Raw genomic sequence first — 14,270 nt, forward strand, 5'->3', positions numbered from 1 at the left:
ACTATCTCTTTTGCAGATTCTGAGACTGCAACATATTCAGCTTCTGTTGTTGAAAGAGCAACGATCTTTTGCAAGGTAGAACTCCAGGAAACAGCAGTACCTCCTAGAGTATAAACATATCCTGTAGTGCTCTTTCTGCTATCAACATCTCCTGCTAGATCAACATCTACAAAACCTTCAAGTTTCAAACCACCAGCTGTGAAACTGAGACAAGTTTCCGAGGAACCTTTTAAGTACCTCATGATCCATTTGACAGCCTCCCAATGCTGCTTTCCAGGATTGCTCATATATCGGCTTACAACTCCCACTGCATGGGCAATGTCTGGTCTGGTACAGACCATAGCATACATCAAAGAGCCGATAGCTGAGGCGTATGGAATCTTATCCATGTATCCACTTTCTAGCTCAGTTTTTGGTGACTGATCTTTGCTGAGCTTGAAATGATTCCCCAGTGGTGTACTTACTGGTTTAGTATTATCCATACTAAACCTGCTGAGAACCTTCTTGACATACTCTGTTTGTGAAAGCTTTAGTACGCCTTTGTCTTTATCTCTGAAGATTCTCATGCCAAGTATTTGTTTAGCAGCTCCCAGATCCTTCATTTCAAACTGTTTTGACAACTGCTGTTTCAGCTTATCAATCTCCTCAATGCTGGATCCTGCAATCAACATATCATCTACATATAATAGTAGAATGATGTAGGAGTTGTCAAAATGTTTGACATAGCAACAATGATCAGCTTGGCATCTTGTATACCCGGAACTGCACATGAAGTTGTCAAACTTCTTGTACCACTGTCTTGGAGCTTGCTTCAAACCGTATAGGCTTTTCTGTAGCTTGCAGACTTGATTCTCCTTTCCTTGCATTGCAAACCCTTCTGGCTGTTGCATGTAAATATCTTCCTCCAAGTCACCATGAAGGAATGCTGTTTTTACATCTAACTGTTCAAGATGTAAATTTTCTGCAGCTACTATCCCCAGAACAACTCTGATTGTTGTGAGCTTCACAACTGGAGAAAATATCTCAGAGTAGTCAATGCCTTTCTTTTGTTGAAACCCTTTGACAACAAGTCTTGCCTTGAACCGTTTACTTCCGTCATGCTCAGTCTTCACTCTGTAAACCCACTTGTTTTGTAAAGCCTTCTTTCCTTCAGGCAGTGTGGTTAGCTCCCAAGTCTTGTTCTTCAGCAACGAACTCATCTCATCCTTCATGGCTAACTCCCACTTGCTTGAGTTTCCATCTTGTAAGGATTCTTCATAAGTTAGCGGTTCACCACCATCTGTCAACAAAATGTAATTCAGTAAAAGTGTGAACCGTTGCGGGGGCTTTATCGTCCTCGAAGACCTGCGAACAGCTGGTTCAATTTGCTCCGCATCTTCTTGTGTAGTAGCGGGTACAGATATGCTTGAGTCTTCTTGTAAAGACTCTTGATTGTTGTTCTGCTCAGTAACATCGGGAAGGCCTTCTAATCTTATGAATTCAGATTCTTGTGGCCTTGTATCTGAATCAGCCTTATCTGTTTCTGCACTTGATCTGGCTTTGTACAGAACTTTCTCATTGAAGATCACGTTCCTGCTTCTGATAATCTTTCTATTCTGATCATCCCAGAACCGATATCCAAATTCTTCATCTCCATAGCCGATGAAGAAACATTTCTTGGATTTGGCATCCAACTTGTTGCGAGCATCAGAATCTATATGAACATAGGAAACACACCCAAAGACCTTTAAATGAGAGAGTTGTACCTCTTTTCCTCTCCATACTTCCTCGGGCAGTCTGAACTCCAAAGGAACTGATGGTCCACGGTTGATCAAGTAAACTGCGGTATGAACTGCGTCGGCCCAGAATGTTTGAGGTAACCCTGAATGCAACCTCATGCTTCTAGCTCGTTCATTGATGGTCATGTTCATCCGTTCAGCAACGCCATTCTGTTGCGGTGTGCCTGGAACGGTCTTTTCCATTCTGATACCATTAACAGCACAATACTCTTTGAAACCTCCATCAATGTATTCTCCTCCGTTATCGGATCTCAAGCATTTCAACTTCAGACCTGATTCAGTCTCAACCATAGCCTTCCACTTCTTGAATGTTTCAAACACATCAGATTTATTTTTCAGAAAGTAAACCCATACCTTCCTGCTGAAATCATCAATGAAAGTCACGTAATACCGAGAACCTCCAAGAGATGCTACTGGAGACGGTCCCCATAAATCTGTGTGTACCAGCTCTAGCTTTCTTGGTCTTAAGGTCCTGCCAACCTTCAAGAAACTGAGCTTTTTCTGTTTTCCAAGAACACAGCTTTCACAAATGTCTAGATCGACATTTTTTAATTCTGCCAGCTTTCCCTTCGACTGAAGTATCTTCATCCCCTTTTGACTCATATGGCCGAGTCTACAGTGCCATAGATGTGCTTGATTTTCTGCTTCAGTAGAGGCAATAATGTCTGCAAATCTTGTGGTCATATACAGGGTGCCGGTTTTCTTTCCACGAGCCAAAACCATTGCTCCCTTTGATACCTTCCACATACCTCCAGAAAAAAGGATTGAATGACCACTATCATCAAGTTGTCCGACCGAGATCAGCTTCTTCTTTAGATCAGGAACATGCCTTACATTTTGCAAGGTCCATATAGATCCATTCATTGTCTTGATTTGTACATCTCCTAAACCCACAATATCCAATGGTTGTCCATCGGCCAGATAGACTACACCGTGATCTCCAGCAATATAGTTTTGCATCATTTCATGGTGTGGTGTACAGTGAAATGAAGCACCAGAATCAAGAACCCAATCATCAACAGGACTATGCACAGCAAGAATCAAAGCATCTTGCACCTCATTTGTGGTAGCGTTTGCAGAGTCAGCTTCAGGTTTTTTTGGTTTTGTGCAATTCCTCATGAAATGACCAGGTTTGCCACAATTCCAACATTCAACCTGCTTTCTGGGTCCAAACTTGCTTTTACTTCTATATCTTGATTTTGATCTGCCTCTGGATAAGCCTCTATCATGTCTCCTCCCTCGAGTGTTGATGTTGAGAGCTGATCCTGAGCTTGAACTTTCACCCGAGTCTTTCCTTCGCACTTCTTCAGCCAAAATCAAGTCTCGAATGTCATCATACTTCAGTTTGGATTTTCCAGCTGAATTGCTCACGGCTGTCCTCATGCCTTCCCAACTGCTTGGAAGTGAAGCTAGCAAGATGAGTGCACGAATCTCATCATCAAACTCAATCTCAACAGATGATAATTGATTTGTGATGTATTTAAAGTTATGAGGTGTTGTGTCACAGAAGTGTTTTCGACCATCTTCAAGTTGAACAACTTTTTCATCAGGTGCACTTTATTATTTGCTGATGGCTTCTCATACATCCCAGACAAGGCTTCCATCAATCTTGCAGTGGATCTTTCTTTCGTAACATTGTGAGCAACTCTTCTTGATAAGGATAACCGGACAATGCCCAGAACTTGTCTATCAAGAAGTAGCCAATCTTCTTCTTGCATATTTTCTGGTTTACTCCCCAACAAGGGAAGATGAAGTTTCTTCCCATATAGATAATCCTCAATTTGCATTTTCCAGTATCCAAAATCTGTCCCGTCAAATTTTTTCAATTCCAGCTGCTTTTATTTCATCTGCCATTTTTACTACTTCTCCGATTCGAATTTCCCAAATCTGACCTTACCGATGTGTCCGGAACAGCCGAAAACCTTGGAAATGACAATGAGATCACCCCAATCGGACTTCGGATGGCTCAGATTTTAGCAATCAAAGTTTTGAATTAACGGACGGTGCAGATGCAGCCGCGTGTCAACCAGAGTACCGCCTGCGTCGCACCGGATCAAAACCTAAGTAGCGGTTCTGATGAAGCCACGTGTCAGCAGATTAGGTCCTGCGTCACACCGTATCAAAACTCAGTAACGGTTATGATGAAGCCACGTGTCAGAAGATGATGGCCTGAGTCACACTGGATCAATACTCAATAGTGGTCCTGATTTAACCACGTGTCAACTGATTGGATCCTGCGTCGTACTGGATCAAAACCCCTCAACGGTTATGATGTAGCCACGTGTCAGAATATCAGCTTCTGCGACACATCGGAACAAAACTCAGCGATGACGTGGCAGGTGACGCGGACGTTGACCGTACGGCTGTGCTGACGTGGCGGGTCAGCCCGACCCGTTTTGCAGAAGCCGGGCGAAGATGGAGCGTGGCGCGCGTACGGCGCGTTGGTGCACGTGGGCAGTCTGGGCGTCGGCGCGTGTGGGCGCGTGCGGGCATGCAGGACGTCGGTTCTTCGCCGGGTTTGCAACAGTGGATTCGTCCGGTTGTCCTCTACACGATGGTATGTTCAAAAACACATTTGGAGAACTTTGATTTTTGAGTTTGGATCAAACACCCTCTTTGTCAAGAACAAGCTCTGATACCAGTTGTTGGGCTATTTCCAGAACTCAATCACACACAATTTACGTGGTTCGGCAACTTGCCTACTCCACGGAGCTACTGGTTTGTATTAATGAAGCTTACAAACAATACAAACAAAGGAGGAGGAGATAAAACTCTCTCAACTCAACTCTACTCTCTCAAGCTCTCTCTATTCTTCTATGTTCTCTCTTCTCTCTGTGTTTCTCACGCTGCTCTCTCTGTGTTCTTCATACACACACAGCTATACATATACAATTGATGATTGAAGGGGCATGATTGATGCCCACCGTTGCCTCCACTTTGTGTCCTCCACCATGTGCCAAGTGGGAGATTAGGTATTCCCACTTGCATATGGTGGGACATTGTTTGTCTCCACTAACTAACACTCCCGGCAATGAATGAAAAACAGGTGACATCACATATAAATTTAGAAAGGTTAACCATCTAGGTGGTGGTCCAGTGGTAAGAGTTTGAGATTAAGATGTTTGCTCCCTCTATGGTTTTAGGTTCGGGCCCTGTGGTTGCTCATATGATGACCACTGGAGGCTTACATGGTCGTTAACTTCAGGGCCCGTGGGATTAGTCGAGGTGCTCGCAAGCTGGCCCGGACACCCACGTTAAACTAAAAAAAAAAAAAAGTTAAATGTCTACTACATTAATTACACGTTGTCAGCTAGTCTTTTCAAAGAATTTGTTTCGCCTTCCTCAAGACACCTTTTCTAATCAGCACTAGGTTCAGAAAACTCTTCCCTAAAAAAAAAAACAGTACACCACCTCGCCAGTTGTCTCTCAAGATACCTTTTAAAGAAAGTACGAGATGACATGCCCGCGCGCTGCCGCTGGCTTATAAAACAAATGTATTTAATAGTGTTATAATTGTGAACCAGCGCTAGATAAGTAATAGAAATTAAAGGCATGATGGAGCAAATATTTCATGACGAAAAAAAAAGTTGTGTTGGTGATCCAAAACTTAGAGATCGAACAAAATGATTTGTAGTAATTTACAGTGTTTTGTGAGGAAAGATACAGTGTTTTCGCCACATGATTTAACTTTTCAGTTAATAAAAAGAAAAAAAATTACAAAGCTAAATTCTCTACCAACTTAATATTAAAAAAAAACCAACAAAGATAATTTTGGAAGGAAAAAACCAATGAGAAAAAACATTGTAGCAATTGACAATGTTTTGTGAGGAAAACTATAACGCTTTTCCCAATAAAATAAAAGAAAAAACAATTTAGAGAAATATTATAGCAATCCACAGTGTTTTGTGAGAAAAACTACAACTCTTTCCTCATATGATTTAGTTTTATTGTAATTATAATTCTTAACCAACTCAATATTAAAAACAAATCGACAAAGATAATTTTGAAAAAAATCATAAAAAATCACATGGAAAAACACTGCAACAATTCACAGTGTTTTAAAGAAAAAAAATATAAAGCTAAATTTTTAATCAGCTCAATATTAAAAAAAAAATCGACAGAGAGAATTTAAGAAAAAAAATAACAAAACAAACACCAAAAAAAGGAAAAAAAATCATGTTGAAAACACTGTAGCAATTCACAGTGTTTTGTGATGAAAGCTACAGTGCTTCTCCACATGATTTAGCCTTATTTGTAATGATTTGTAATTGTAATTCACAAACAACTTAATATTAAAAAAATAAATTGAAAAGGATAATTTGAAAAAAAATTATAAAAAAAACTATGTGGGAAAAAACACTGTAGCAAATGAACAGTAATTTTCAAAATAAGTTACAGTGCTTTCCTCACATATTGTAACTGTAATTTTTAACCAGCTCAATATTAAAAAATAAAATAAAAAAGATAATTTTGGAGACAAAAAAAATAATGTGGAGAAACACTGTAGCAATCAACAATGTTTTAAAGAAAAAAAATTACAAAACCAAATTCTCAATCAGCTCAATATTAAAAAAAATAGACAAATATAATTTTGAAAAATAAAGAAATAAAATAGAAAAACTAAGTGGAAAACATCACAGCAATCCACAGTATTTTAAAGAAAAAATTACAAAGCAAAAATTTTAACCAGGTCAATATTTAAAAGGTAAAATCAACAAAAATAATTTAAAAAAAAATAAATGAAAAAATAAGAAAAAATAAGAAAGTTGAACAAAAACATTTGAAAAAAAAAACGAAAAAAAAAAGATAGGGAAAAGTAATAAATAAAAAAAACGAAAAAAAAAAGGGAAGGGAAAAAAAAAAGAAGGAGAAAAATCATTGTGGATTACTGTTGTAATTCACAGTATTTTGTGTGTGAGGGAACAGTAAATCCCCCACACGGTTTAGTATATTAGTTAATATTGGGTATTTTAGTAGTTCTTATAATTATAGTTTGAAAAAAATTATTTTATAAAAAGTAATTTTGGTTGAGGTTGATTTGATATTTATATATATTTGGTTAAAATTGTAGTTGAAATTGAAGATGAACAAAAAGTAGTTTAATGTATTTGGTTAAGAATGCTTTTGAATTGAGGTTATAAAATAATTTTAAAAAATATATATTAATATTGATGGTTTTTAATTTAAATATTGTAGATTTAACTATTGTTATTATATCATGAAATAAATAATACTTTATATAAAATATTTTTTATTGTTCAATTAAACTATCTACAATTCCATTAGGTATGAAATACATCCAACAAGGACTACAGTTTCCTTAGTTTCTTAAGTGCGCAACAACATCAGGTAAAATATAATCAGAAACAAAATTGGGATTGCGATCAAATTCTGCAAATGTCACGTCATCAATAAAACACAATTAAAAATAAAAAAAATATTTTTTTTACTGAATCGGACCCAGTTCTGCCGGAACAGTAGAGACATGCTCCACTGTTCATGTGAACAGTGGAGTCACTCTCCACGACTGAAAACATCATTGTGTTGCTTTAAGTGATCCTGCACTTTCAACGTAGAAATTGATGGAGCCCATGCATAGTGAATTGTGTTTTCATTCGTTACCAAACATTTGTTTCCCGTGGTTGGCTTCAAACGCAGAAGCAACCATGGAAATAAACGGTCTCTTTATGCATTATATTTTGACTCAATGTTTTTACATTAAAAAAAAAGGTTATCAAAGCTAATATACTTGGTCCAGTAGTTAGTTGGACTAAGGTAACATAAGTCTGTCAAGTTGTTAGAATTAATATACTTAGATATAACCATCAGCTGAATCTAATGTAACATGAATCTAACAAGTTGCCGAACCCAATACATTTGGGTTTACCTGTCAGATGAATCCAAGGTAACATAAGTCTGGCAAGCTATCAGACTGAACATACTTAAGTTCGGACATCCACTAAACCTAAGGTGTAATGATTTTCTATAAACACCTATGCTTTTTTCATCTGAGTTTGGCTAACAGCCAGGTTCAATTGGTCTTAGAAATTTAGGACTATGGAGCTTTATTATAGAATAATAACATGTCCTACTCAGGTCCAAAAAGTTTTTCGAAGATCTATCATATTTTCAATCTCATTAATTATATGTGATGAATATTTTTCCTTCATTAATAATGTGTAAGAGATTTTTTATCTTTCATTAAGTTCGAAAGGTCTTTAAATTCATTAATAAGAATTCTTTTTGCTTATACTAAAGCTTTTACCATTAATTTAGTATTTCATGAGCTACGAAGAAAGGAACTAATTAAATAAATATTTTAATTAACAACTATCTAAATATTAAATAACATGTTTTCTTTTAACATACTGAGAGTTTTGGGACATCATCACCATGAGATTGCAACCAACAGCACAACTACTACTCCCAAGAGAGACAACCAAGGAGTGTTACATAGGTGGGTACGAAATACCAACCAAGACCCTAGTTTACGTGAGTGCTTGGGCTGTTGGAAGGGACCCCGAAGCTTTGGAGAACCCATATGAGTTCGATCCTGATAGATTCTTGGGCAGTTCTATTGATCTGAAAGGAAAAAAAAAAATCAAATCCCATCTGTGGTGAATAGGGAAGATATAGACATTGATGATGTGCTCGTCAAGAAAAAAAGAAAATTCAAATGCTTTTAAGAAAATTATGTGTTTAACTTTTGGTGTTCAAACTTCTCATCATCATTTTCAAAACCACCAATCATCCACCATGCGTTGTTCTTTAAAGTCATCATCCACCATGAAAAACCACCAATCACCCACCATGAAAAACCACCAATCATCTTGTCCAAAACAAAAATGCCCCACTCAGCAACTGCATTCTGCATAGATCCAAAACCCGACATCTAGTTGCCAGTCTTTTAACATCAACTTTGGTCCAAATTCAAAGTACGCTTTTCTTGTAGCTGTCAAGAAGCTAATTGACAATATAGGAATTGACTACATTGACAAGTATCCAAATTCAACTTTGCTCTTGAATTTTTTATTTGATTACGTGGCAATAAAAAAGGATTTTTGTAAAAAAATAATAATTTAAATATTATAAAAAAATGTGATATGTTAGTATGAATTCTATTTTCCTTATTAATGTATTTTCTTTTAAAAAAAAATATTGTTTTTGGCAATTTTGTTTATTGCATAAAAAACTAAAATCAATCAAAATCAATATATATATAAAAATAACTATTAAGAATAAGGGGCTCTTTCACAAGCATCCTCACTTCTTCCCTTTTAAGGTTATTATCAATTTCCATAGCAACTCCTTATTCATTGCTACCATATCTACAGTTCATTGCTTGATCAGCAAAGAAGGGGCAACACAACATTGACACACCAGTAGCTGGAGGGGACCAATGGAATAAACCCTAGATAATACAGTGCAGAGGGCATCCAAAACTTCTGACTCCAATGCATCAAAAGAGTGAAAATTAAGCAATTGCATGAGCTTTAGTAGGAGTTTCAACTGCTCCCATGGCAAAGTGAAATAAAAAATCATCTGGATCTGTTGTTTGAATAGATGAAATTTTTTTTCAGACGGACGTCTTTGATACCTAGAACCCTGTTTATATTGGTGTCAAGATTTCTTAATTAGATAGCTCCTATCTGCAGGATCATTGATCTAACTCATGTATCATGCACTATTTAAAAACTTATAAAGTATTTTAAATTGACATGCATATCACATGAATAAAGAGACTTGCTCCTTTTATTGACTTTCTAAGCTCAGATATTAGGGCCAGTACTATTGAAAAGAATTTGATAGAGGTCTTAAAATTCAGACCATCAACTTTTCAAATTGCATAAAAAATAATAATTCAAGCCATAATGAACTCTAATGTAAAAACAAAAGGGTACAAAGAACCTTAAAAATTCAACGGAGCTTGCGTGAAAATTATTCAAGGTCAATCTTCATATTAAGCTCCGTCGTTTATTCTTATTATTACACACAGCATGCAAACCTTCAAAAACAAAAAAACTACTGATCATGGGCTGATTCGTGTTTTATTCATAGAGTCACGATTTCATGATGATGTCCACAATTCCTTTACGCATCATTGCCCATCACAGCATACGCCTTAGGCACGAGGCAGAGAGCGTCCCTCGTATGCATAGCAAGACCGGGTTGCGTATGATCAACGTCTATGTCTTCCCTCTTCATCCCACCAGGCATTTCCCAGTCGAATTTGTAGAGAAGATTAGAAAGTGAAAGCTCCACGGTGGCAATTCCCATATATATACCAGGACAAATTCTTCGACCCGCACCAAATGGTATCAGCTCAAAATCTTGTCCTTTCAAATCAATAGAACTGCCCAAGAACCTATCAGGAATGAACACATACGGGTTCTCCCAAACTTCTGTGTCCCTTCCAATAGCCCACGCATTGACGTAAACTAAGGTCTTGGCTGGTATTTCGTACCCACCTATGTTACACTCCGTAGTTGTTTCTCTTGGGACTAGTAGTGGTGCTGTTGGTTGCAATCTCATGGTCTCTTTAACCACAGCTTTAAGGTAAGGCAATTGTTGAACATCATCTTCGTACACAAAACCTTTATCTCCTATCACCTTTCGAACTTCTTCTTGAGCTTTTCTCATTGCTTCGGGGTTTTTCATTAGAAGGCTCATGGCCCAGATCACAGTAGCAGCAGCTGTATCAGTCCCACCAACAAATATGTTCTGCAAGGATCAGGAAAATAAAATAAAATGTAAGGTTATTGATATTTGAAACCATTTACAATATTCAAATCCAAATCATTTTGCTTGGGAAATGAAAATTAAAAGGCCGAATTTGATTCGAACTTAGATTACCATTAGAATTGCTTTGATGTGATCAAGCGTTAGTTGAACTTTAAAAGTGCGATCCTTGTATATTTGAAGCAAAACGTCAAGTATGTCCTCATGGTCTGGCTTTGGTCGCTCTGGATCAAGATGTTCATCAATAATTTGTTGGTAGAAAACATCAAACTCTCTGAAATTTTTTTCAAGACGATGGGCGCGTCCCGTGAGTCTATCAACCCATCCCATGTATGGAAAATAATCAGAAAGAAAAAACATCGTAAACAGGGCTTCGGTTTCATTAAGCAACGCAAGGAACCTACTTCCTTCAATTCCTCCATCCTCGTACCTTTTTCCGAAGGCAGTTCTGCATATGGCTGTGCTTGTAAGAGACAGCATTCCTTCAGTCAAGTTGAAGGGTTTAGAAGCAAGAGCTGCTTTGGAAATTTTTTCAATCATATGCGATACCTCATCTTCTCTGTTGGTACGAAAACTTTGCACTCGTGTCGAGTTGAGGAGATGAACGACACATATTTTTTTCATCTCCCTCCAATAAGCACCATATGGTGAAAAGGCCACGTCTAAACCATTGTAGGAAAATTTTTGCTGGCCAGTCAAGAGAGGCCTGCTACAAAATTCAAGATCATGGGTTTTCAGTACCTCTTCAGCCATTTTGGCTGAAGAGACTACGAGGGTTCGCTTGAAACCTAGCTTTAAGGACATGAGGGGGCCATATTTTTGAGATAGTTTCCATAATTGCGTTTGAAGGTTTGAGCTATCAAGCTGGTGCAAGTTACCTATCAAGGGAAGACCGTTGGGGCCAGGAGGGAAACAAGCTCTTTTAGAGATTTTGTTTTTCTTGAGAAGAAACAAGAAAATGATGGAGAGGAAGAGAATTACGAATATGAGTAATGCCATTATGATCTGAGTATTTTTGAGCTGTGAATTCTGCGATACAAGCTTCAATTATATAGAGAGTGTTTGCGGGTGAGTGTATTTTTTATTTAAAAATATATTGAAATAATTTTTATTTTTATTTTTAATAACTACGTCAAAATGATTAAAAAATATAAAAAAAATTAATTTAAAATTTTTTCAAAAAAATTTATAAATTTAAAAAAACAGAGTCCAGTTGCACTCCTACACGTACAGTGCAATATAGACAAAAAAGACTATTTATGGAAATAGATTTCTATCATATTAACTTTGATTTCGAGCATTTTATTTGTGTATATGCACCAATTTAATTGAAAATATTTACTTCATGTTTTGACTTGAAGTTTTTCCTCAGCAATTATAATTACAATAGCCCGTGTTCGAAATTGATCCATATATCACATGATTATTGCGTATTTGATGAGCATTTTCTAGGGCTGTTCAATAAACTCATAATGAATGTCTGCCGTCTAGATTTGATTATTGCGTATATAGAAATCTTGCATTCAAACCTATTGCCTTTTATTATACCAAGAGAACGATACTACGACATACTAAGGTTTTCAATTCCAGCCCGTTTCGTTTGAAATAGCCGGTTATAATGCATGTTCAGATGCGACTTTTCATCCCAATCAAGGACATACAAAATGAATTAATTTTCTCCCTCAATAAAAACTTGCGTGGGAATTTTCATGGGGCCATTTAACTAGAAATGGTGTATAATAATTCAATACATTTTAGTGCGTGTAATTTATGATCTGACGGCATGAATTATTAATTATTATTATTATTAAAGAAAATTAAAACTTTGGAGAGAATACTATAGCTTTTTTTTTAATGAAACACTATGGATTATAATGGATCTTTTTGTCTTTTTGGATATGTTAATGATAAATTATTTTTATATGAACTTGTCAACGTCTAATGTCTGTATAAATTATCTCTATATAATCTTGTCAATGTTAAATTATCATCATGTAATCTTGTCAAGGTCCAGTATTCGTGTAAGTTATTTTGTCCCATGTTGAATTATAGCATCAATCCTCAAATCTCGAGTCACTCGGCGTTCCAATCTAAAAAAACAGGATTGGGCGGCTGCCCTGCTTATTATTTTTATTTTTGTATTTTAAAAATATATTTTAAAAGTTTAAAATATTTTTATTTTTTTATTTTTATTGAATTAATATTTTTTTAATTTTAAATTGTTTTGATATGTTGATGTCAAAAATAAATTTTAAAAAATAAAAAAAAATATTATTTTAATATATTTTTAAAATAAAAAACAATTTTTAAAAATAATCGTTGTTATAATATCACTTTATATTTTAGAAGAAAAAAAAAGAAAAGAAAAGAAAGAAAAAAAATTGAAAAAAAGGAAATTTTAAAAAGAGAAATCCTATAACTGACTTTAAAAAGAGAAATCCTTATCGTGCACACGATTATATGGACACTTACATACAAGCCTTTTTTCCTTCTTCTCGATGCCATCCAAAGATTGTGAGGGCGTCCCCTCTCCGATCACCGCCGCTGGACATGTGCCAGGCATTCCACACACCAGGAGTGTATTCGTGGTGCACAATCCAACCCACCCACGTGCCTCCTACACTAAAAAGACTTTGGTATTTGAATACGTGATTGAAATCATGTATTTTAAAATTTTTAATTTTTTTATTTAAATTTAATTTTTTAATATTTTTAGATTATTTTAATGTATTGGTGTAAAAAATAATATTAAAAAAATAAAAAATATATTATTTTAATATATTTTTAAACAAAAAAATAATTTGAATCACAAACACTTTATCACAAGTGTCTTTGATAAATAATAATAATAATAATAATAATAAAACTATAAGGGTGATTTGTTTACTTCAACAGATAGTTACGAAGAGACAGGAATGCAATACTACAAATGTAAATGATCGATAAGGAGGAAAAGGAGGATGAATGTTCAAATCAAATTGGAAATGGAATATCGCATGAATATATTTAATGGTTTGCCTAAATTTGGTGAACAAGGCTTAATAATTTTCTATGACGTTTTTTTTTGTTTTCATTTTCAAGTTTGGTAGAATAGAATTGTAAGAACATTTATGACTTTATACTATTAGTTTCATGTTGAATTTCTATTTAAATGGGATGTTGGGATTGTATTCAATTTGGACTTACGGTTCTTCTCTCTTCGATGAGTCGATGGAATTGAGTGCTTATGAGTTTATTTAATTTGATGAAATGAATTGATACTTTTAGAAGTAATTTTGAAATTTTAAAAATTATGTTTAAATTTATATTATGTGAAAATTTATCATTTGTAGCCAATAATTACCACAAGAAAATTAACAAATACAAACGGAAACATCAAGAGACTATATCCATCAATAAACACTGATATAAATATTTCCTCGGCATACACCGATGGAATTATATTGGAAAAAGAATTAGTTAAAACAAACCAAAAGGTACGATGACGTGTTATTTATACAGATGGTATTACCAACGGTGTCGCACCCGACATCGCGGCGGCCCTAAATTTTTTTTCTCGAATTAGGGAAAAAGAACAGATTTCTAACATCTGGTTCTTTTAAGGGAAAATGTCTTGTTTTAGGAGTCGCCACCTAGTATTATGGTCACTAGGAACCCTAACTGGTCAACATAGATTCTATGGTTCGGGACTGGTTACGTAAAAAGGAAGATATTATCACCCCTTAAACGTTCTGCCTAAGGCAAACTGCATTG

General features: G+C 35.7%; 1 protein-coding gene across 8 annotated transcripts in view; it reads right to left on the reverse strand.

Moving 5' to 3' along the window:
- Window positions 1-14,270, reverse strand: part of LOC18096094 (cytochrome P450 83B1) — a 79,315-nt gene that overhangs the window by 23,305 nt on the left and 41,740 nt on the right. The window contains exons 1-2 of one of the 8 annotated variants that reach the window (XM_024595062.2): window positions 10,632-11,535; window positions 9,580-10,499 (exon numbers count right to left, since the gene is read on the reverse strand). The exons of 2 other annotated variants lie outside the window; for them this stretch is intronic. In XM_024595062.2, coding sequence (XP_024450830.2) covers window positions 9,870-10,499; window positions 10,632-11,516 — 1,515 coding nt within the window. In that variant the 5' untranslated portion in view covers window positions 11,517-11,535 and the 3' untranslated portion in view covers window positions 9,580-9,869. Of the gene's footprint in view, window positions 1-9,579; window positions 10,500-10,631; window positions 11,536-14,270 lie in introns of those variants that run through there. 5 more of the 8 variants (XM_052450602.1, XM_052450605.1, XM_052450608.1 and 2 more) reach the window with 5 other exon arrangements.

This window comes from Populus trichocarpa, chromosome 2 (genome assembly GCF_000002775.5).
Source record: "Populus trichocarpa isolate Nisqually-1 chromosome 2, P.trichocarpa_v4.1, whole genome shotgun sequence".
Taxonomy (NCBI): Eukaryota; Viridiplantae; Streptophyta; class Magnoliopsida; order Malpighiales; family Salicaceae; genus Populus; species Populus trichocarpa.